Source organism: Odocoileus virginianus, chromosome 5 (genome assembly GCF_023699985.2).
Source record: "Odocoileus virginianus isolate 20LAN1187 ecotype Illinois chromosome 5, Ovbor_1.2, whole genome shotgun sequence".
Taxonomy (NCBI): Eukaryota; Metazoa; Chordata; class Mammalia; order Artiodactyla; family Cervidae; genus Odocoileus; species Odocoileus virginianus.
The window spans coordinates 31,659,724-31,683,465 of NC_069678.1; the positions used below are offsets into that span (position 1 = coordinate 31,659,724).

Consider the following 23,742-nt stretch of genomic DNA (forward strand, 5'->3'; position numbering starts at 1 on the left):
TGTATAAGGTTTTGGTGAAGGGGGAGTTCAATACCATGAAGCACTCATTTTACAAAAGGTTTTTTGTTAGTCATGAGGGTCTGATGTCACCATGAATGGATTTAGTGCTTCTCTAGATATGAGGAGATGCAAGGATTGAGATCATAAAATCTGTTCCTAAAAACATCCAACTAAAGACCTGTCCCACCGGATTCCCTGGAGCACAGAGTGCCTCTCTCCACCCTGACCTCCTGCAGGGGTTGCTGCAGGTCACCAGCTATAGAGGCAGATGGCAGATGCCTTGTGATTGGCAATGCTCTTGGTAAGTGCCAATTTGCAGCTGACAAACCCAATACCAGATATGCTAAGAAATATATATTTGGAAAAAACTGCCCAAATGACAAAGTATCAGTATTATTTAACAGTGCAAGTCTTATACAAATGGAAAAACCACCTCTAAACTAGCAACTTAAACATGAGTTTATTATTTTGGTGCATTGAAGATTTCTGTAGTGTGGCAAGTTTGACCAATTCACTCATACTCATGAAAGGTAAAAAAATTCACAGTAGCGCAAAAGATTCCAGGAAATACCTGGAGTATGTATAGCTGCTAACATATTCAACATAGGTCAATTTATACATCAAAAGTTAACTCTGCTCCTAATTTCAACATGGCTAATTAAATAAATTACCAAACAGCCTAAAATTCTTCCTCCTGTCTTTGTTTCCACACATACTGCAAAAAGATAAAGCACCCCAAACAAGCAACTCCTGAATAAATGGTACTAGTAAGCATCATCAAATTAGTTAACTGCTAAATAATGGAATAAATGCAAAATACAGTCCTTTAGAAAAGATTTTTATTTTCTTGGCACAGACATAAAAATGACATTTGCCTACTAGACAGAGCAGGTGAAGACATATCAGAAATGCATTACATAACGTTCATAGACAGGATGGCAGGTCTCATGTTTCCTCAGTTATCTGTGAAATGTATTAAATTATCACAGCATACTGGTTAAACTGGCAAACTTCTCAAGTAAAAGAGTAAGACTGATCTGAATTAATTAAGAATCAGGGCACAGAACCATTCTCAATATGTGATATAATGGTACCTCATTCAACACCACACAGGAATGAAGTATTCTATTTAAATGTTTTTTAGTCAAACAACATTTATCCCTCTAAAGTCTAAAGCTATTAATATTAACAATCCTTGATAAAATAATGTGCAACATGCTTCTTAAGCTTTAAAAGAGGCCATGCAGGTTATAATAATGTTTTCATTAATATTCCTAATAAAAATATGAATTGCTTAATTTTCTAGTGTAATACGATATCCTAGAAATGTACTGGTGAGGTGGATATTTGCCCTACCATAGATAACCCAATATGGCTATGTTTTTAAAATTGTCAGCTTGTTATTATTTATTTATTAGGATTAATTTACTCATTTACTTATTTATTTATCATATTTAACCATCAGCCAGTCATTGCTTCTTGCTTTTTTTTTAAGCAGATTTAATGTTGGTCTTTAGTTACTTTTCTTACCACTTTTAATATAGAAGTTTAATTACAACAGAACTATGTGAATCTTTGATAACTAACGGTTCTCCCTCTCAAGGAAGGTCATTTTTTTAACTGCACAGGTTAGAGAAGGTCAGACATTGAACAATGAAGAAGGAAGGAAAACTTGGAAATCGATGCATCCTTATGTAGAAGTCAATCTGCTTTAGGTTGGGAAACCAGAAAACCAAGCTAGGTAACACTAAAGTAGGGTTGAGCATGGGTATTTGGCATCTGAAACATTTTTATATTTTTACTACCCAGAAGTTTTAGCTTACTTGTTTTCCCCTATTTTCACTCCTTCTTCATAGTTAAGGGAGTTGGGCATATGACTTCTAGGTGAGAAAAGTGTTATCATACCACTATTTTAACTATAAATGTTACAACTGAATAATGAAATGGATTTTTGCAACCATTTTCTTTCAGCTGAAAGTATAATGATCTAATTGTGCCTTCTTGAGACAAAAAGAGATAGTTTTAAAAAAAATCATCTAGAAAATAAGTACTATTAAAAATGTCAAATCATACAAATGTTAAAAGTCTTTTTCCTTTTATGACTTTTCCAGATTTAAGCTATCTTAAAATAACATGAAAAACTATTCAAGTGATTTTATTGGATTCAAGATAACTGCTGAATTCATATCTCTATTTTAAGCTTGTTCTCCATGCTAAACTTGTCAACAGTTTTCAGTTAACAGGAAACCAATATAATACACTTTTATACACAAACTAAAACTAGTTATTTTTAGAAAATTAATATAGTACCTTTTTCTTTAAAGTTCTCATAAATACATCTGAAGGTTTGCATTACGAAAATGTGAACCATCTCAAAGTAGGAAAATGGAACGCAAGACTAATTTTATCAAATTTTTCTTAGAAAATAAATTTCTAATACTTTGTGATTTTTTCTAATAGCCTATGCATCATTAGCACAATTAAATATATGTTAAATATACTGTTGAAATTCATTGTATTAAAAACATATTACACTATGAGTGAAAAAAATAAAAGCACATTATAAACATCTGTGCTTCACTTACAAACATATATTGTAGGTGGACATTTCCATCATTCCATATTCATTTAGTATCTCCTGAATGCAATATGGAAGGTGCTAGAAATACTACTAGTAAAAGGTTGAGGAGGTTAATTAACCACAGCTTATTCAGCATATACTGTTACTAAAGAAAATATATACCACCATTTGAAGATACTTTTCCATTTCTTTCATTATTACATTCTCATATTTCATTTCACTTATGTACAAAAAGAATATTACATGATTTTTCTTTTTCAAACTCTGGCTTTCAAATTATTTATTTCTAGACATTTGAAGAATACTTATTGAATTCAAAAGACAAACATTCCATTGGCAGTGATAATTTTTTTCTTACTCAAATCAAAAACTACATTAGCAAAACCAATGCTTTATAGTCTTACCTATCAGGGCATCAATATTATATGAATGAGATTTAAAAAATGACTTGAGCATGTGCACATAAAGCATTTACATTACATTATGACTGCATTCAACAATACAACTGATTGCATACTTAAGAACTATGCATAAGTCAACTATAAGTCATAGAGTGTTTCAAGAACAGCAGCAATTGACCAGGCTTGTGTTTCACAGCTGAAAGGACAGTATTGGCCATTCTCGTTGGTCAGCTCAGGAAGTCCTTTCCAAGGGGATCTTAAAGAAAGAAGAGCCATTTTATGAGATATAATCAAACATATATCTTGTTGGATTAACAAAATAGGCAATACAGCTGGTGATTTTTGCCTTCTCTTTTAGAAAACAATCATATGTACCCATTTATTACAAAATAAAACAGGCTATATTAAAGATTATATGTAAAGAATTTAGACAAATTATTCTTTGACATTCAATCTTTACGATTTAAGACTTTCAATTACAAAGGAGTCCCTTTAAGTACTGAAAACAGGAAGCTACAAATAATGTAAGTATAGAGATAAATATCCTCTCAGGCCTAATTTTATTTCTTTTAGAGTAGGTTTATGAAACTCAAATTGTAATTATATGAGTGTATTATGTTTGATCTTGACAAAATTATAAAATGAACATGAAATGATGAAGAAGGAAAAAACAATGATTAGGGAAAAATGCCAATTAATATAACAATCCAAATTTCTATACAAATTTCTCATTTTCCTGAATAATAGAACAGTTGATATTTACTGTACATTTACTATGTTCTAATTCTAGTGCTTTATGTACATTATCTCAGTTAATACTCACGGCAACCCTATGAGGTAGGTATCATGACTATTCTTCTAGAATAGAAACACATAGAACTTCAAGGAGAAAGAGGCAAATCCATAATTGTAAAATAAAATGTTACCTTTCTAGGTAACTCACAGTACAAGTAGACAGAAAATCTGCAAGTATTTTGTACAACACTAGCCTGCAATGCAGGAGACTGGGGTTTGATCATTGGGTCAGGAAGATACCCTGGAGAAGGAAATGGCAACCCACTCCATTATTCCTGCCTGAAAAATTCCATGGACAGAGGAGCCCAGAGGGCTATAGTCCATGGGATCACAGAATCAGACACAACTGAGTGACTAACGCTCATCCACCTAGTTGACATTTTAAGAACACCCCATCCAATGTCGTGGCTTCCCTTGTAGCTCAGTTGGTAAAGACTGCCTGCAACACAGGACACCTGGGTTCGATCTGTGGGTTGGGAAGATCCCTTGGAGAAGGAAATGGCAATCCACTCCAGTATTCTTGCCTGGAGAATCCCATGGACAGAGGAGCCTGGCGGGGCTATAGTCCATGGGGTTGCAGGAGTCAGACATGGCTTAGCAAATAAACCACACCACCATCCAATGATAACAGAAGGCACACTATTTTACTTGCAGTTTAGTGACCTAGTTAGAACATATTTTGAGTTACAAAGTAAGTATCAATAAGTTTAGAAAGATTAGTCATATAAAATACATTTTTTGACCACAATAGAATTAACTTTGAAATCAGTTATAGAAACATCTCTGGAAAATTCCTAAATATTTTAAAACTAAATAACACCTTTATAAATAACCTATGAGTCAAAGAAGGAGCTAAAGGGAAAAACCAAAAGTATTTTCAACTGAATTAAAAAACATAACACATCAGAATTTTGGGGTATTGTTAATTTAGTACATAGAAGGAAATTTAGCACTAAGTACCTATACTAGAAAAGAACAAGTCTTTAGATCAGTGACCTCAACTTACACCTTGAAAAAAACAGAAAAAGAAAATAAACCTAAAGTAAGTAGAAGAGAATAATAAAAATTAGCATAGAAATCAATGAACTAAAAACTGAATAATATGAAAAAAAATTGACAAACTCAAAAGCTGGTTCTTTAAGAAGACCAATAAAATTGATAAGCCTCTAGTCAGACAGATCAGGAAAAAAAAAGGGAAAATACAACTTATCAACATCAAGAATGAAAATACTGACATTATTACAGATTCTATAGAAAATTTAAAAAGTAATAATGTACTTTAGATGAAACCATTTCTTGATTTGTGGCAAATATTTTTGATCTATCTTTTCATTTAATCTTGACAACAAGTAATGAGATATTATTATTTCCCATTTTATAGATGAAGAAATTTATTTCAGAGACATTAAGTAATTTGCTGAAAGTCGCACATGAAAATTAGCAGCAAGGACAGAATTTGAATCCAAAGCTCATAGTTAAAGCTAATGGTAATAAAAGTAGCTATAGGAAACAGTAAGAAATAAAAATGGAAAGGTAGTTGGAGAAAAAATTGTGGAAACTAAGGAATTCGGATTTCATTTTGTAACCAATGGGGAATTGCTAAAGATTTTTAAACATAAGATTAAAATTGTGAGAGTTACATGTCAACAAGATTGAGCTTGTTTGGGGTGATATGACAAAATGGAGAGAGAAGAGTGGAAGTCTGGAGGCTGATTGCCTAGTCCAGAGAAAAGGTTATGAGTTACAGACTAGGCACGGGCAAAAGAAAGGAAGACGGTGGGTTATTAAAAGGCAGAGAGCTAGAATCAAGTCTTGACAACTATCTGGATGTTCTGGAGAGGTAATGAAGTAAAGTTAAAAAGTACCTGGGGTGTCTGAGTTTACAGACCATGAATAATGGTAATACTATAACAAAGATGGGAAGCATAGGAAGAAAAAACTGTGAGAGAAAATGAGTGATGGCAGAAGGACATCCAAGGTAAGAAGTTTATTAAGTAGTTGAAAAGTAGAAGAGGAGTTTATGAAAGTTCAAAATTACCTAAAGAGTGAAGATGTGAGACTAGGTGAAATGTAACAGAAGACAAGGTAGACAGAAAAGAAACGAAGATCAAGGATAGATTTTATTTTTTGAGAATGAATGTGTTTTTAGGTTCCAGAAAGCAAAGACAGAAAAACAGCAAATAGAGCCAATCATGTAGTGGTTAAGGGCACAGTCCATGAAACCATATTGCCTGGAGTTTAGTAAGAGCTCTACCAAATTACTTGCCATTTGACTGTATATAAATTACTTAACTTTCTAAGCTTACATTATAAAATGGAGATAGTAGCTCATATCTGAGTTAGTATCTTGTCCATGTTACGTGTACTAATAAATTAATCCTCAAAACAACACCAGTACATACCTTAAATAGATGAGGAAACAGAGGCTTAGAGAAGTTAAATAACTTGCCCACAACCACGCAGCTAATAAGGGGAGATGCGACACGCTCGGAAAACAGTAATAGGAGCTATCTTATATAGCTTTTTGGATGAAACGAGTAATGTTATATGAGTGCATTTAGAACAATGTCTGAAGATACTAAGTATTCAATAAATATTATTTGCTATTATTATAATTGTTACTGTTACTAGGTTATCAAGGGAAATTTAATGCTATGGCTAGCATAGGTTTTTCATGAAAAGAGGAAAGCAACAATATAGCCAGTCAAAGAAGAGAACTGAAAAGAAGTCGCAGGATCTGGGAACCAGAAAGAATCTTGAGTGGCTTCACCAGAATGGTGAGGGCAAAACAAAAGCCAGCTTGCATGTGGTGACGACTGAGTTGCGTCAGAAAGCAAGCAAACAAAAAAACCAATTCTATAGAAAATGTGGATCCTGGAAAGAAAACAGAATGATAAAACAAAGCTTGAGGTAGGAACATTATGAAGGGACTTTGTTTCAGGGTAGGCTGACAGGTATCTTCATAGCTTAGGAAGGAAGGATTAAGTGGAAAACCAAGTAAGGATAATGATTTGACCAGGACGTGGAAAAGGTAGGAGGGATGGGATTATAGGCAAAGTAGAAAAACCATCTCTTCAGTGCAAGAGATTCTTACTCCTCATGGAAAAAAGGGAAGAAACAAAAGTAATGCAAATATTGGGAAATACTGTCATGCAATAAAGGTCAGAACACAAGAATGTTTACATTACAAAGACTTCAGACTTAATCTCTGGATGAGGTAGAAGTGTGACAGGACTAAGGTTTCTGGACTGTATTTAGGCTAATGAAAATAAACTTTGAAAAAAAAACTTCGACAACATTCATGGCGATAGATGGAAGCCCCAAGTGTTCCTGTAGTAGAGGAGATAAAATATATGTTGCTCATGCATATTATAAATATGATATATGTACATCATATAAGATGTACATATATCTAGGATTAATCTAGAATTTGTAAAATTAAGACAGCTTTTGACCGAGTTATATCATCTTAAAAAGGCACATAACTCTGATACTATTTACCTGCTAATAGTTCAGACAAAGGATATGACAAATGGGTTTGTAATAGTCAAAACACCAACACTGATATTTTAATTATAATATTATAAAACCATTTATGAAAATATTTATCACTATATCTCCAAATAGGTGAACTCAAAAGGCCAAGCCTGAGACCTTTAGTTTTTGTATGTATCCTGTACTAACCATATCAAAAAATATTAGAAAAATTAAAAAAAACCAAAGGTTATTCCATCACATATACAAATCATGCAATATCAAGTGTTTAAATAACAATTTAAATAATTAAAATAAGGTGAAAATTATTATATTGAACGTGTGTTAAAGAGTACAACTCTCAAATTTCATTGCGATACATAGAATATACAGAAATGAATTCTATGGAAAAGCCATTTACTTAATAGCTAATAAATTGACTAAACACTCAGTTCAGTTCAGTTGCTCAGTGGTGTCTGACTCTGCGATCCCATGGACGGCAGCACGAGAGGCCTCCCTGTTCATTACCAACTCCTGGAGTTTACTCAAATGCATGTTCATTCAGTCAGTGATGACATCCAACCATCTCATCTGTTGTCCCCTTCTCCTCCCACCTTCAATCTTTCCCAGCATCAGGGACTTTTCAAATGAGTCAGTTCTTTGCATCAGGTGGCCAAAGTATTGGGGTTTCAGCTTCAGAATTAGTCCTTCCAATGACTATTCAGGACTGATTTCTTTTAAGGTGGACTGGTTGGATCTCTGTGCAGTGCAAGGAACTCTCAAGAGTCTTCTCCAACACCACAGTTCAAAAGCATCAATTCTTCGGTGCTCAGCTTTCCTTATAGTCCACCTCTCACATCCATACTTTCATGCATTGGAGAAGGAAATGGCAACCCACACCACTGTTCTTGCCTGGAGAATCCCAGGGATGGGGGAGCCTGGTGGGCTGACGTCTATGGGGTCATACAGAGTCAGACATGACTGAAGTGACTTAGCAGCAGTAGCAGCACATCCATACATGACTACTGGAAAAACCATAGTTTTGACTAGACAGATCTTTGTTGGCAAAGTAATGTCTCTGCTTTTTAATATGTGGTCTAGGTTGGTCATAACTTTCCTTCCAAGGGGCAAGTGTCTTTTAATTTCATGGCTGCAGTCACCATCTGCAGTGATTTTGGAGCCCCCAAAAATAAAGTCTGTCACTGTCTCCACTGCTTCCCCATCTACTTGCCATGAAGTGATGGGACCAGATGACATGATCTTACTTTTCTGAATGTTGAGCTTAAAGCCAACTTTTTCACTCTCCTCTTTCACTTTCATCAAGAGGCTCTTTAGGTCTTCTTCACTTTCTGTGATAAGGGTAGTGTCACCTGCATATCTGAGGTTATTGATATTTCTCCCAGCAATCTTGATTCCAGCTTGTGCTTCATCCTGCCCATTGTTTCTCATGATGTACTCTGCATATAAATTAAATAAGCAGGGTGACAATATACAGCCTTTACGGACTCCTTTCTTGATTTGGAACCAGTCTGTTTTTCCATGTTCAGTTCTAACTGTTGCTTCCTGACCCACATACAGATTTTTCAAGAGGCAGGTCAGGTAGTCTGGTATTCCCATCACTTTCATAATTTTCCACAGTTTGTTGTGATCCACACAGTCAAAAGCTTTCGCACAGTCATTAAAGCAGAAGTAGACGTTTTTGTGGAACTCTCTTGCTTTTTTGATGATCCAATGGATGTTGGCAACTTGATCTCTGGTTCCTCTGCCTTTTCTAAATCCAGCTTGAACATCTGGGATTTCACCGTTCACGTACTATTGAAGCCTGGCTTAGAGAATTTTGAGCATTACTTTACTAGTGTGTGAGATGAGTGCAACTGGGTGGTAGTTTGAGTATTCTTTGGCATTGCTTTTCTTTGGGATTGGAATGATAACTGACCTTTCCGAGTCCTGAAGCCACTGCTGAGTTTTCCAAATTTGCTGGCATATTGAGTGCAGCACTTTCACAGCATCATCCTTTAGGATTTGAAATAGCTCAACTGGAATTCCATCACCTCCACTAGCTTTGTTCATAGTGATGCTTTCTGAGGCCCACTTGACTTCATATTGCAGGATGTCTGGTTCTAGGTGAGTGGTCACACCATCGTGAGTATCTGGGTCATGAACATCTTTTTTGTATAGTTCTTCTGTGTATTTTTGACACCTCTTCTTAATATCTGCTGCTTCTGTTAGGTCCATACCAGTTCTGTCCTTTATTGTGCACATCTTTGTATGAAATATTCCTTTGGTATCTCTAATTTTCTTGAAGAGATCTCTCTATTTCTTTGTATTGATCACTGAGGAAGGCTTTCTTATCTTTCCTTGCTGTTCTTTGGAACTCTGCATTCAAATGTGTATATCTTTCCTTTTCTCTTTTGCCTTTCACTTCTCTTCTTTTCACAGCTATTTGTAAGGCCTCCTCAGACGACCATTTTGCTTTTTTGCATTTCTTTTTCTTGGGGACGGTCTTGATCCCTGTCTCCTGTACAATGTCATGAACCTCCGTCCATAGTTCATCAGGCACTCTGTCTATCAGATCTAATCCCTTGAATCTATTTCTCACTTCCACTGTATAATTGTAAGGGATTTGATTTAGGTTATACCTGAATGGTCTAGTGGTTTCCATTGCTTTCTTCAATTTAAGTCTAAACACTAAACACTAATTTCAGAAATTACATGCTCTGATGACTTACCTCTCAAGATGAACATAATGTCTAGAAAGGACATTTTTAACCAAAAATATAGTTTTTGCAGTAGTCTCCGGACCCATCAATCTGGAAAAGTACAATTTTGCACGAAGAAAATACCCAACAGGCCATAGCCACTCCTGGAAAATATAAAAACGTAGAGAAAAGAGCTGTGAATATCTAAAATTCTTTGAAAAATAGCAAATTAAAAACTCAAAGAAATAAAGAGAAATTCTTACAGGTCCTTGGTGATAATTGAAACCTTTAGCAAGATTATAGTTGTCATTGTCTAAGGCATTATCATAAGTTCCACAGTAAACCATATCACTGCAAAATGATTGAAATTTAGGTTAAAAAAAGATCAGACATTATATAAAAAGCATCAGAAAAATTTCCTAATGGAAAAGGTAAGAAATAATAAAATTATTTTATCTTCCAATCTGTAGTCTAAAGCTCATCATCCACCTAACCCTAAATTAGTATATACTGAGTTCAGAATGTGTTAGGGGATGATTAACAAATGCTTAATACCTAATACAAAAAATGTAAAATATTCAGATATCTTGCTTTCAAAGAGACACTAAATATTGGTTAAAGTTAATTATTTCACTTGTGCTTCCTCGCTTAGTTGTAGTCGACTCTTTGCAACCCCATGGACTGTAGCCCGCCAGGCTCCTCTGTCCATGGAATTCTCTAGGCAAGAATACTGGAATGGGTAACCATTCCCTTCTCCAGCATTATCCTCTCGACCCAGGGATTGAACCTGGGTTTCCTGCATTGCAGGTGGATTCCTTACCATCTGAGCCACAAGGGAAGCCCCTAATATACTTAAAACAATTAAAATATACACATAATAATTTGAATTAGTAAACATTAATGATAAAGTTTTTAATTATTATATATCAGAAAGGCTGTTTTTTAAACTTCTCCATTAAGTTATCTTAAAATTAAGTAAAATTGGTAGATTACCAGATTATAAATAGCAACTGAATATAATTTACACATATTTACAAACTAAACAAAGTTATAAACACTGCAATATTTAATACAAGATAGTCATCTATACTCTCTTTAATTAAACTATTGCTTTTTTTCTTTTAGTGAGATAGATAGACCTTATCACATAAGTATGTTTTTTTCTATGGGTTTTTGTTCTGACCAGTGGTTCTTACCACCTCTGAAAACACTGAGAATACTTTAGAAAGCAGATAAGTTCACACATATAAAATTTTGCATCTCAAGAGTGAAATGAGTAAACAATATGTTAGGAAAAATCTACAAAGGTAAGGCTACAACAAAATGGGGATCTCTCACATGTGAAACAGAAGGCAAATGATGATAGGCATCCAATTTTAAAGCAAAACAGTAGAAGAAAAATAGAAACATCATTATAAACTCAAGAAAAAATAAAAATTGGAAAAGAAATGCAAAATGAGATAAACATTTAATCATAAAAACAAAATTACTTATTGGCTTAAATAAAAACAGTGATGTAATTATTTAGAGAAAATGGAAAGGGTTCAGGGCGAGGTAATGACACAGTAAAATCTGCCATCAAAGAAGTGATGTGATCTGTCATCACAAGAAGTAAGCAAATAACATCTAATATTTAAAGGAGTCAAGAAATAGCTACAAACACATACTATTTAGAATTATAGGAGGAACTACTAGGAGTAACAACTTCTAAAATAAATATCGTTTCTGAGGAAACAATAAATCTATGCCTCCAATGTTCATAATCATCATGTATGACTTTTATGATCAGAAAAAATAAGCATTAGAAAATATTCATATGACATCTTAGTTTTATAAAACTAAAATTCTTTTATTGATGATTGAATTTAGGACAAGCCCACTTTGAACCCTGACGATTATTCAAGATGTTGTTGCTGTTTAGATGCTAAGTCGTGTCTGACTCTTTGCAACCCCATGGACTGTAGCCCTCCTCTGGCCATGGGATTCTCCAGCCAAGAATACTGGAGTGGGCTGGTGTCCTTCTCCAGGGGATCTTCCTGACCCAGGGATCGGGGCTTACATCCCCTGCATTGGCAGGTGGCTGTTTACCACTGAGCCACCAGGGGAGCCTCTTAATGAAGACAGAGGCCTTTCTAAAAATTCAGTTTGAATGCAACTTTAGACATTTAACTGATAAGCAAAAAAATTATGACCTGATGAAATAAAATAACACCATTCTTAACACCTATATTTCGACTTACTCTGAACTCACAGTTTTCATGCCACTATTAATATAATTAAATATAATTATATATTAAATATAATACAAACTACATTCTTAATACTTTTTAACTTACTCTGGATCTAAAGTTTTCATGCCAAGAGGACCAAGCAATTTTTTTTCTGCAATCTCCAAAGCCTTCCATGCTTTTTGGGTCGTAAAGAGCTCAGGGGCCTAATGAGTGTCAAAAACAAATATACAAACTTTTTGAGATCACAGAAGTGTCTACCCACACTAGAAAAAAAAAACTATAAACTTGGGAAATAATGAAAACTTAAAAAATACAGCACAGGTCCAGAAGATCAAGCGTAGATGTCTAATCAGACCTAATTCTATCAGGCTGACTTGGAAGCACTGACTTTGGCCTTAGAGGGTAGGGAAGCTGTTTGGGGTGATTGTTTCCTTGTGTCACTTTAAGAAAGTTTACTAGTTCCAAAAGGAAGTTGCCATACTGCCAATGAAGGCAGAACATAAGATTTACATTATCTTCCTTTAAGTTCACCTGGAACTCATTTTTTGCTTTTAGTGTCATAATGAAACACAGAAGGATATGCACTGGAATAACATGAGTACATTTACTTGTGATATGGAGAAGGAGAGAAAGATGACTAAGTGACTAAAAATCCACATTAAATTTAAACGTTAAATAAAATCAATGCACACTGAACCAAAGCTACATTTATGTACTTTTGTATTTTTTATTCTAATTAATAATACAATAGTTAATACTCTTTTTGACAAGGTGGCAACACCTGGACACCGATGTTGAACACATACCTTCTCTGTTTTACTGTACTGTATTTTGAGACTAAAGTATAGATAAAAAAGGAAAGTCAAGCATTCTTGAGTAGACAGAACTAATTAGAGCAATACAACAACAGTACAAGGCAGAATGTGAATTGAAGCTACTCATATTAGTTCATTAGTCCAGATGTTTCCAACTAGTGAGCTGAGGCATGGCACAGGTGTGCTGAGAAACAGAGGCCCGCAGCTTTCCCCACAGCTGGGTGGGCTATGGGGCTCAAAGAAGCGGGTGGGTCTGGCAGCAACCTAATCCATTTCGCCCAGTGTGCTGTACAAACATCATCATTTTCCTTTTGTAAAAATCATCATTTTCTATGTGTTATGACGTAAAAACATTGAGAAGAACTTCATTAGTCATCACCCATTATTTTCTATTTTTTGACATCAAATGTTATAGTAAAGGGTGTTATGCTTTATTCATTAGAAAAGACCATATAGTCTATGGCTATACCACTCTGAACGTGCCTGATCTCCTCTGATCTTGGAAGCTGAGTAGAGTTGTTAGTAGAGTTGTTAGTAGAGTACTAACCAGTAGGGCCTGGTTAGTACTTGGATGTGAGAAAAGACCATATAAAACTAGCTAGTAAATAACTCACTTTTTAACAATTCAATGAATTTGAGAACAAATGAGAATAAAGAACTAAATAAACCCTATCATGACATTTTTGAAATTTGAAAAGAACAAAGCAAATTACTCACCACAACCATTGCTATGGTAAAGTTAGGCCTAAGCTGGTAGTCACACCATGGGCTTGATGCTCCATAACTGTCTTTGTATATGCCCCGCTTGTGTACCAGATTAGGGTGCTTTTCATTGACATCTGCAGGGTCTTCTGACACATAAAATAACTTTTCAAAGTTCTCTTGTATTTTTCTGTTCCATTCATCATATGAGACTCTCACAAGCTTTCCTGAAACATTATAAAAGACCTGGTAGTTTTAAGCATTCAGAGAAACTCATACATTTAGTTAAAGCTGAAGAGTAATATTTAGTCAATAAATTATACACTTTTTTGGAAATTGTCAGGGTCTTTTGAAGGACACTAGCCAGAAATAAAAAATTATCTTTTACTGTATTACTGAAAAAGGATTAGACCCCACAAATGATCCCAGATCATTTGTCTTTGTTTGGGTCACTCTTACTGTTGATAAAATTATCTTTATTGAGCACTTGAAAGGAGGCTAGTCTGAATTGAGAGGTGCTAGAAGTATAAAATATATACTGTATTTCTAAGACACAGTACGCCTCAAAAGAATGTAAAACAGTCGTGAATAATTTCACAGTGATTACATGTTGAAATAATCTTTCATATATACTGAGTTAATGAAAATATACTCATTAATTAATTTCACCTGTTCAACTTTTTAAAATGTAGGTACTAGAAAATTTTAAATTATGTATGTGGCTTAAATTATATTTTTATTGGACAGCACTGTTCCAGAAAAAAAGAGATGTAAAATTTCATAATTATTCACCAAAACTTGACCTGATCATAGTCATATCATATCAAGGAAAAAAAGTAAGTATGATGCTATTCATATGTCAGTTCAAAGTTGCTATAAAAATATAGTTAGTAATCAGGTTTGTTACAATTTTCATACTAGTAACTTAATGGAACTCCAGTACTTTGGCCACCTCATGCGAAGAGTTGACTCACTGGAAAAGACCCTGATGCTGGGAGGGCCTGGGGGCAGGAGGAGAAGGGGACGACAGAGGATGAGATGGCTGGATGGCATCACCGACTCGATGGGCATGAGTTTGAGTAAGCTCCGGGAGTTGGTGATGGACAGGGAGGCCTGGCATGCTGTGATTCATGGGGTCGCAAAGACTCGGACACGACTGAGCAACTGAACTGTCTTTCCTTTTAATCTTAAGGGTTTTCTAATACTAGTTCATTAAGTCACATAATGATTATGTAGATTAAGCATATAGACAGTCATCGGACTTTGCAAACAAAAGAAATAGCTTACCATGTCTTTTCACTGTAACATGATGATAAGGAAAAATATTTTTTTGGGATAATTCCAGCAACCAACGAACAGCAGATTTACTCAGGCCCACAATTTCCACAGCAGATCCATCTCTAAAATTAAAAATAAATTTTATTCTGTGACAATGAGTAATTTCAGCACTATTTAAAGGGCATTCAAAAAATAATTTTGAAGAATTATATAACTAATGTATTATAAAAGTTACTATAAAAATCCTTACTTTATAGGAAGTGTGTGGCATATATAAGAAATTTCTCCTTTTATTACTTTTGGATTGCTTAGCATCTTATTTTTAAAAAATTATATGAAGTAGAATACAGACTATGGAGTAAAAGGAGATAGCTTCTGGAAAAAGGCAGAAGTAAAAATTTTCCTCATTTTTAAGGAAAATGAAACAGAAGTTCAAGATCTAATAATTCATCAAAATAAATATGTTTTTAAAAAGAACATGCAAAATACATAATGACAGCTTCTATTTAACAATTTTTTTGACATTTCTGATTGAAGATAAAATTTGGATAAGAAAATAGTTTCTTAGACTTGATACTGTAGTAAGAACTTAAAATAATAAAAAGAAATGATGAGATAAAAGATTAAAACATTAAGGGGAAAATATTTAGAAAGTGAAAGGATTTCACAAAAGATAGGACAACTGGTTGTTTTCTGTATTTACAAGAGATAATAATAATGAATTATTTATAACAGTGAAAATACTTCAGGTTATAAAGAAATGTTTTAATCATGGGGATAATGAATCATAAAACTTTCCTTTGAGGTGCTTGTAGGGAATCAATCCATGAGAACATCCAGAAGAGAACAGATAGTTTTACTTGATGACATATCAAGAGGATTGTACATGTATATATTGGGGGAGAGAAAGGAGTAAGTGGAAGGAGAAGTGGGAGGAAGGAAGCAAAATTTTGACTGATTTACCAAGAACACTTCGTGGTTAATAGAATAAAAGATTCCACAAGTATATCACTTTACAAATGATATAATTATATAAACACTATAAATAAACACTACCTTGGAGTGGCTGGGATTCCTTTGTTTCTAGCTCTGTCACTTTCTCCCATTTTATCCATCCATGTACCGCAATTGAAGCGATTTCCTCCATAAACAAATCCTGTTTCTTCATCAACCCCTGCAGTAATATTAAAACCTGAAAATAAAAAAAAACCATTTATAAAATTTAAAAGGAATATAATAAATTAGGAAGACTATTCTGGGGATCAATTTGGTAATACCTTAAAAGTTGAAGATGTGCAAATCAAAACTACAATGAAGTACTATGTTATACCTGCCAGAATGGCTATCATCAAAAAGTCTACAAATAACAAATGTTGGAGAGGATGTGGATAAAAGGGTACCCATGTACCATATTGGTGGGAAAGTAAATTGGTGCAGCCACTATATTTTTAATACACAAGATAGGTGATGTCATTCATGTTCAAAACTGTTCACTGGCTCATTTCAGTATGAAAATTCCTTAAAAAACTAAAAACAGAACTACTATATGATCCAGTAATTTCACTCCTGGACATATATCCAGAAAAGATGAAAATTGTAATTCAAGAAGATACATACATTCAATTCAAGAAGATAACCCTAATATTCATAGCAGCACTATTTACAATAGCCAAGACATGAAAACAACCTAAATGTCCACCAACAGATGAATGAATAAAGAAGATGTGGTGTATATATATATACAGTGATCTACTTTAATATAAATCTGTTTGAGTACTGGTGAGATTGAATGCTTCCCTTATGTTTATTAATGGATGGTTGATGCACCTCCTTGGGCAATCTACTTTTACCTCCTTTCCTATTTCCTCTATTATGAGCTAGGAATGGAGGTACTAGTTTTTGGAAAATGTTTGTCAAGTGATACACAAAAGCAAAGAGCTTTTTAATTTACTTGATACTAAATAACTGGATAGTCAATGTTTAGTGACTAAATCTCAGTGATTTGGCCACGAAGTCAAAAGAATGCACACAAAAAGGTACATAGGTCAAAATGACTATGAATGAACAGGTTGTTTCAGATGCATAAAGTGAGTAGAAAATCTATCTTTGCACTTCCTGATGAGCTGCCAAAGTATTCCAGGCTATTGGTGCCCTTTCCATAATCAACCCTGGAGAAACTACAGAGAAGTATGTGTGAGGTACTGATGTGAACTCACATAATGTTTGGGACAAAGTAATGAAAACAGGTGAGATGTGACCAGCCTCTTTGGACTTTTATTTTACCTTGGCTCTTAAAGTTGTTGTTTTACAACTTAAGAAGACTGCTACAGAGAACTAATAATCAATGGAATATGAGCTTATCGGGAAAAGACAAACCTTCCATAGCAGAGGAGTCTAATAACTAGATGAGAGAGAGGAGTTGAGTAACACACTTCACATGAAGCAGAATTACTGTATCAATAGCACACAATAAGCAAAACAAATACCCTCAAACATAAGCAAGATATTATTAACATGAAGTAGGAACAAAAGACATTAAAAATGACTAAGTGGAGATGTTAGGCCTGGAATTTTTAATAGTTGAAATAAGGAAAACAATAATGTGATAATAAAGGGACTAAACAGTAGATGGATATAGCTAACAGTGAAATTAGTGAGATGGAAGACAAGATGGAAAAATTCTCCAGAGGCAGCAGGAGTGGTTAAAGGCAGACAACAGAAGAAAAGCTATGGGGATAGTAATAAACAAGAAGATACCCAGACAAAAGTAACCCCAGAAATTGAAAAGAAATGGTAAATCTCAGATTAAAAGGGCTCATAGAGGACCACATGAAACAGATAAGAAAAGTTAGTGTAAAATCCCAAATTAAGACAAACAGATGGTTCTAAAACTTCAAAAAAGAAAGAGTAATCACTTCTAATAGAATGAGGTATAGGTCCATAAGACTTTCAATAGCGATACGAGAAGTAAGACATCAACAGAATGATATTTTCTAAAGCACTGAAGGAAACAAGCATTTATGTCTAATCTGTCATTTAAATATGAGGGCATAATAAAAATACTGCCAGTCATTCAAGGCCTTGGTGGGTTTGACATGTAAATTGTTGTTGTTCGGTTGGTAAGTTGTGTCTGACATGTAAATTACAACTTTAAAAATACTCATATAGCAACAATAAAAATAACTACAGCAAGATGCTGTAGTAGTAGGAATTGTTCTGAGAGGTTTTCACATATTAACATAAATAAATAAGCTTATTTGATTAAATCTAATAAGGAAAGAAAGAAATCTTGGAGGATATAGTAACAGACAGGGGATGAAAAGATGATCAAATTATACATCAAAGTTTATTGTTGCCTAAAAATAGCAATAACCAAGGAAAAGAAAAAGAATAGTCACAACAATTCAAACTGAAATTTCATCTAGATAATATCAAACATGGATTGGGGGAGAGGTGCATACACTAAATTACTTAATCTGTTAGGGCTCATTATAGATTTTAACAAGGAAATGAGTACAGACATGAAAAACTAATAGATATAGGTCATAAAAACAAGAATCACAGGAACAAAAACAGAATGGAATAAATTATTTCTTTAAAAAAATATTTGGAAAAAGGCAAAACCATACACAGTTAATAAAAGTCAATATGAGAGATTATCTTTGTGATATGAAGGTAGGGCAGGATTTCTGAAATTAAATATGTTGAAGGACACGATAGATAAATTGGGAAAAGGTCTGTATAATTCTAACATTAATGATGGACAAGCACCTAGAGTAAACCAAAAACTCCTGGTAAACAACATGAAAAATATCAGAATGCCAAAAGAAAGATGAATAAAGGTATAGAACAGGAACAAACAGTTTATAGAAAAGGAAACTTTCCAAAGACGCAATAAACATATGAGAAAATGTTCAAATTCAATAACAGGAGAATTACAAGTAAAAACAACTACATATGGTTTCATAACCATATTCAGCATTAGAGGATAATGCCAAATGACGTTGGTAGGCATGGGGGTACATAAGAAGCCACTTTGGTTGGTAATGGGAATAGATACTGGTGCAGTAATTCTGGAAAAGAATGTGGTAATGTTGAAACAAAGGGCATAAAAGTATAGTATATATAGCTCTGATATACCGATGTTAACTGAAATAAGCCAGACATAAAAGGACAAAAGTGATGTAATTCCATTTATTTGAGGTACCAAGAATAATCAAATTCACAGAGACAGAAAACAGATTAGTAATGACCAGGAACTGAGGGAAGGAGAGAATGGGGAATTACTGTTAGCTGGGTAAGAGTTTCAGTTTGGGATGATGAAAAAGTTCTGGAGATGGATAGCAGTAATGGTTGAAAAACAGTGTGAATGTACTTAAAGTCACTGCACTGTACACTTAAAGAAGGCTAAAATGATGTATTTATGATAAAAATGGTAAACATGTATTTTACCACATACACTCAGTAGTAAAAAAAATCCAAGCAATCCAATTAGAAAAGGGATAAAACACAGTTTTATCATCAAAGAAGGGGTAGGGATGGTAAATAAGCACATATAGATGTTCAATACTGTTAATAGGAAAATGCAAATAAAAAACACAATATGTAGTGGTTTACGTGACTATCAGAATAGCTAAAAAACAAAACGAACAAACAAAAAAAACACCAAATTCTGGCAAGGATGTGGAGAAATGATCTGTTCAGTTTGCTGGTGGGAGTGCAAAATGTTACAACCACTTTAGAAAACAGTCTCAGTTCAGTTCAATCACTCAGTCATGTCTGACTGTGACCCCATGGACTGTAGCACACCAGGACTCCCTGCCCATCACCAAATCCCGAAGTTTACTCAAGCTCATGTGCATTGAGCGATGATGCCATCCAACCATCTCATCCTCTGTCATCCCCTTCTCCTCCCGCCTTCAATCTTTCCCAGCATCAGGGTCTTTTCCAGTGAGTCAGTTCTTCCCATCAGGTGGGCAAAGTATTGGAGTTTCAGCTTCAGCATCAGTCCTTCCAATGAATATTCAGGATTGATTTACTTTAGGATGGACTGGTTGGATCTCCTTGCTGCCCGAGGGACTCTCAAAGAGTCTTCTCCAACTGTATTTAAACTCCAATACAGTTTAAAAGCATCAATTCTTCAGTGCTCAGCTTTCTTTAGTCCAACTCTCACATCCATACATAACTCCTGGAAAAACCATAGCTTTGACTAGACGGATCTTTGTTAGCAAAGTAGTGTGTCTGCTTCTTAATATGCGGTCTAGGTTGGTCATAACTTTTCTTCCAAGGAGCAAGCATCTTTTAATTTCATGGTTGCAATCACCATCTGCAGTGATTTTGGAGCCCCCCAAAATAAAAAGTCTGTCACTGTTTACTTTCCATGAAGTGATAGGACCAGATGTCATGATCTTAGTTTTCTGAATGTTGAGCTTCAAGCCAACTTTTTCATTTTCCTCTTTCATTTTCATCAAGAGGCTCTTTAGGCCTTTTTTGTTTTTGCCATAAGAGTGGTGTCATCTGCATATCTGAGGTTACTGATATTTCTCCCAGGAATCTTGATTCCAGCTTGTGTTTCATCCAGTCCAGTATATCTCATGATGTACTCTGCATAAGTTAAATAAACAGGGTGACAATATACAGCCTTGATGGACTCCTTTCCCTGTTTGGAACCAGTCTGTTGTTCTGTGTCCAGTTCTAATTCTTGCTTCTTGACCTGCATAGATTTCTCAAGAGGCAGGTCAGGTGGTCTGGTATTCCCATCTCTTTGAGAATTTTCCACAGTTTGTTGTGATCCACACAGTCAAAGGCTTTGGCACGGTCAATAAAGCAGAAATAGATGCTTTTCTGGAACTCTCTTTCTTTTTGATGATCCAATGGATGTTGACAATTTGATCTCTGGTTGATTTCATCTGACAATTTGATCTAAATCCAGCTTGAACATGTGGAAGATCATGGTTCATGTACTGTTGAAGCCTGGCTTGGAGAATTTTGAGTATTACTTTGCTAGCATGTGAGATGAGTGCAACTGTGTGGTAGTTTTGCATTCTTTGGCATTGCCTTTCTTTGGGATTGGAATGAAAACTGATCTTTTCCAGTCCTGTGGCCACTGCTGACTTTTCCAAATTTGCTGGCATATTGAGTGCAGCACTTTCACAGCATCATCTTTTAGGATTTGAAATAGTTCAACTGAAATTCCATCTCCTCCACTAGCTTTGTTCATAGTGATGCTTCCTAAAGCCCACTTGACTTCATATTCCAGGATGTCTGGCTCTAGGTGAGTGATCACACCATTGTGATTATCTGGGTCATGAAGATTTTTTTTGTACAGTTCTTCTGTGTGTTCTTGCCACCTCTTCTTAATATCTTCTGCTTCTGTTAGGTCCATACCAGTTCTGTCCTTTATCGAACCCATCTTTGCATGAAATGTTCCTTTGGTATCTCTGATTTTCTTCAAGAGATCTCTAGTCTTTCCCATTCTATTGTTTTCCCCTATTTCTTTGCAGTGATCACTGAGGAAGGCTTTCTTTTTTTTTTTTCTTCCATTTATTTTTATTTGTTGGAGGCTAATTGCTTTACAATATTGCAGTGGTTTTTGTCATACATTGAAATGAATTAGCCATGGATTTACATGTATTCCCCATCCCGGTCCCCCCTCCCACCTCCCTCTCCACCCCATCCCTCTGGGTCTTCCCAGTGCACCAGGCCTGAGCACTTGTCTCATGCATCCAACCTGGGCTGGTGATCTGTTTCACCCTAGATATACATGTTTCGATGCTGTTCTCTTGAAACATCCCGCCCTCGCCTTCTCCCACAGAGTCCACAAGTCTGTTCTATACATCTGAGTCTCTTTTTCTTTTTTTGCATATAAGGTTATCGTTACCATCTTTCTAAATTCCATATATATGTGTTAGTATACTGTAATGGTCTTTATCTTTCTGGCTTACTTCGCTCTGTATAATGGGTTCCAGTTTCACCCATCTCATTAGAACTGATTCAAATGAATTCTTTTTGATGGCTGAGTAATATTCCATGGTGTATATGTACCACAGCTTCCTCATCCATTCGTCTGCTGATGGGCATCTAGGTTGCTTCCATGACCTGGCTATTATAAACAGTGCTGCGATGAACATTGGGGTGCACGTGTCTCTTTCGGATCTGGTTGAGGAAGGCTTTCTTATCTCTCCTTGCTATTCTTTGGAACTCTGCATTCAAATGAGTATATCTTTCCTTTTTTCCTTTGCCTTTTACTTCTCTTCTTTTCGTAGCTATTTGTAAGGCCTCCTCAGACAACCATTTTGCCTTTTTGCATTTCTTTTTTTCGGGGATGGTCTTGATTCCGGTCTCCTGTACAATGCTACAAATCTCTGTCCATAGTTCTTCAGGCACTCTGTCTATCAGATCTAATCCCTTGAATCTATTTGTCACTTCCAAGTATAATCGTTAAGGGATTTGATTTAGGGTCTAGTGGTTTTCCCTACTTTCTTCAATTCAGAAAACAGTCTGGCAATTTCTTATAAAACAAAACATGTATATACCATATGACCCACATTATTGGGAACAGTATGTGAATTGTGAACTTCCAGATGTTCAGGCTGGATTTAGAAAAGGCAGAGGAATCAGATCAAGTTGCCAATATCCGCTGGATCATCAAAAAAGCAAGAGAGTTCCAGAAAAACATCTACTTCTACTTTATTGAGTATGCCAAAGCCTTTAACTGTGTGGATCACAACAAACTGTGGAAAATTCTGAAAGAGATGGGAATACCAGACCACCTGACCTGCCTCTTGGGAAATCTGTATGCAGGCCAGGAAGCAACTTTAAAACTGGGCATGGAATAACAGAGTGGTTCCAAACAGGGAAAGGAGTCCGTCAAGGCTGTATATTGTCACCCTACTTATTTAACTTATGCAGAGTACATCATGAGATATACTGGACTGGATGAAGCACAAGCTGGAATCTAGATAGATGGGAGAAATATCAATAACCTCAGATATGCAGATGACACCACCTTCATGGCAGAAAGCGAAGAAGACCTAAAAAGCCTCTTAATGAAAGTGAAAGAGGAGAGTGAAAAAGTTGGCTTGAAGCTCAACATTCAGGAAACTAAGATCATGGCATCTGGTCACATCACTTCATGGCAAATAGATGGGGAAACAGTGGAAACAGTGACAGACTTTACTCTTTTGGGCTCCAAAATCACTGCAAATGGTGATTGCAGCCATGTAAAAGACTCTTGCTCCTTGGAAGAAAAGTTATGACCAATCTAGACAGCATATTAAGAAGCAGAGACATTACATAAAAACAAAGATCCATCTAGTCAAGGCTATGGTTTTTCCAGTAGTCACGTATGGATGTGAGTGGGACTATAAAGAAAGCTGAGCACCGAAAAATTAATGCCTTTGAACTGTGGTGTTGGAGAAGACTCTTGAGAGTCCCTTGGACTGCAAGAAGTTCCAACCAGTCCATCCTAAAGTAAATCAGTCCTGAATATTCATTGGAAGGACTGATGCTAAAGGTGAAACTCCAATACTTTGGCCACCTGATGGGAAGAACTGACTCAATGGAAAAAACCCTGATGCTGGGAAAGATTGAAGGTGGGAGGAGAAGGGGATGACAGAGGATGAGGTTGTTGGATGGCAACACCGACTCAATGGACTGAGCTTGAATAAACTCCAGGAGTTGTTGATGGACAGGAAGCCCTGGTGTGCTACAGTCCATGGGGTTGCGGAGAGCCAGACACGACTGAGCGACTGAACTGAACTGAAC

General features: G+C 35.4%; 1 protein-coding gene across 2 annotated transcripts in view; it reads right to left on the bottom strand.

Annotated features, from left to right (window-relative positions):
• Positions 1-822: 822 nt before the first annotated feature.
• The window catches only part of AGL (amylo-alpha-1,6-glucosidase and 4-alpha-glucanotransferase), a 77,788-nt gene continuing 54,868 nt past the window's right edge, over positions 823-23,742 (bottom strand). For both annotated transcript variants that reach the window (XM_020911956.2, XM_020911957.2), the window contains exons 28-34: positions 16,033-16,168; positions 14,986-15,098; positions 13,714-13,925; positions 12,287-12,384; positions 10,214-10,301; positions 9,981-10,114; positions 823-3,238 (exon numbers count right to left, since the gene is read on the bottom strand). In XM_020911956.2, the coding sequence (XP_020767615.1) occupies positions 3,121-3,238; positions 9,981-10,114; positions 10,214-10,301; positions 12,287-12,384; positions 13,714-13,925; positions 14,986-15,098; positions 16,033-16,168 (899 nt within the window). In that variant the 3' untranslated portion in view covers positions 823-3,120. The remainder of the gene's footprint in view (positions 3,239-9,980; positions 10,115-10,213; positions 10,302-12,286; positions 12,385-13,713; positions 13,926-14,985; positions 15,099-16,032; positions 16,169-23,742) is intronic.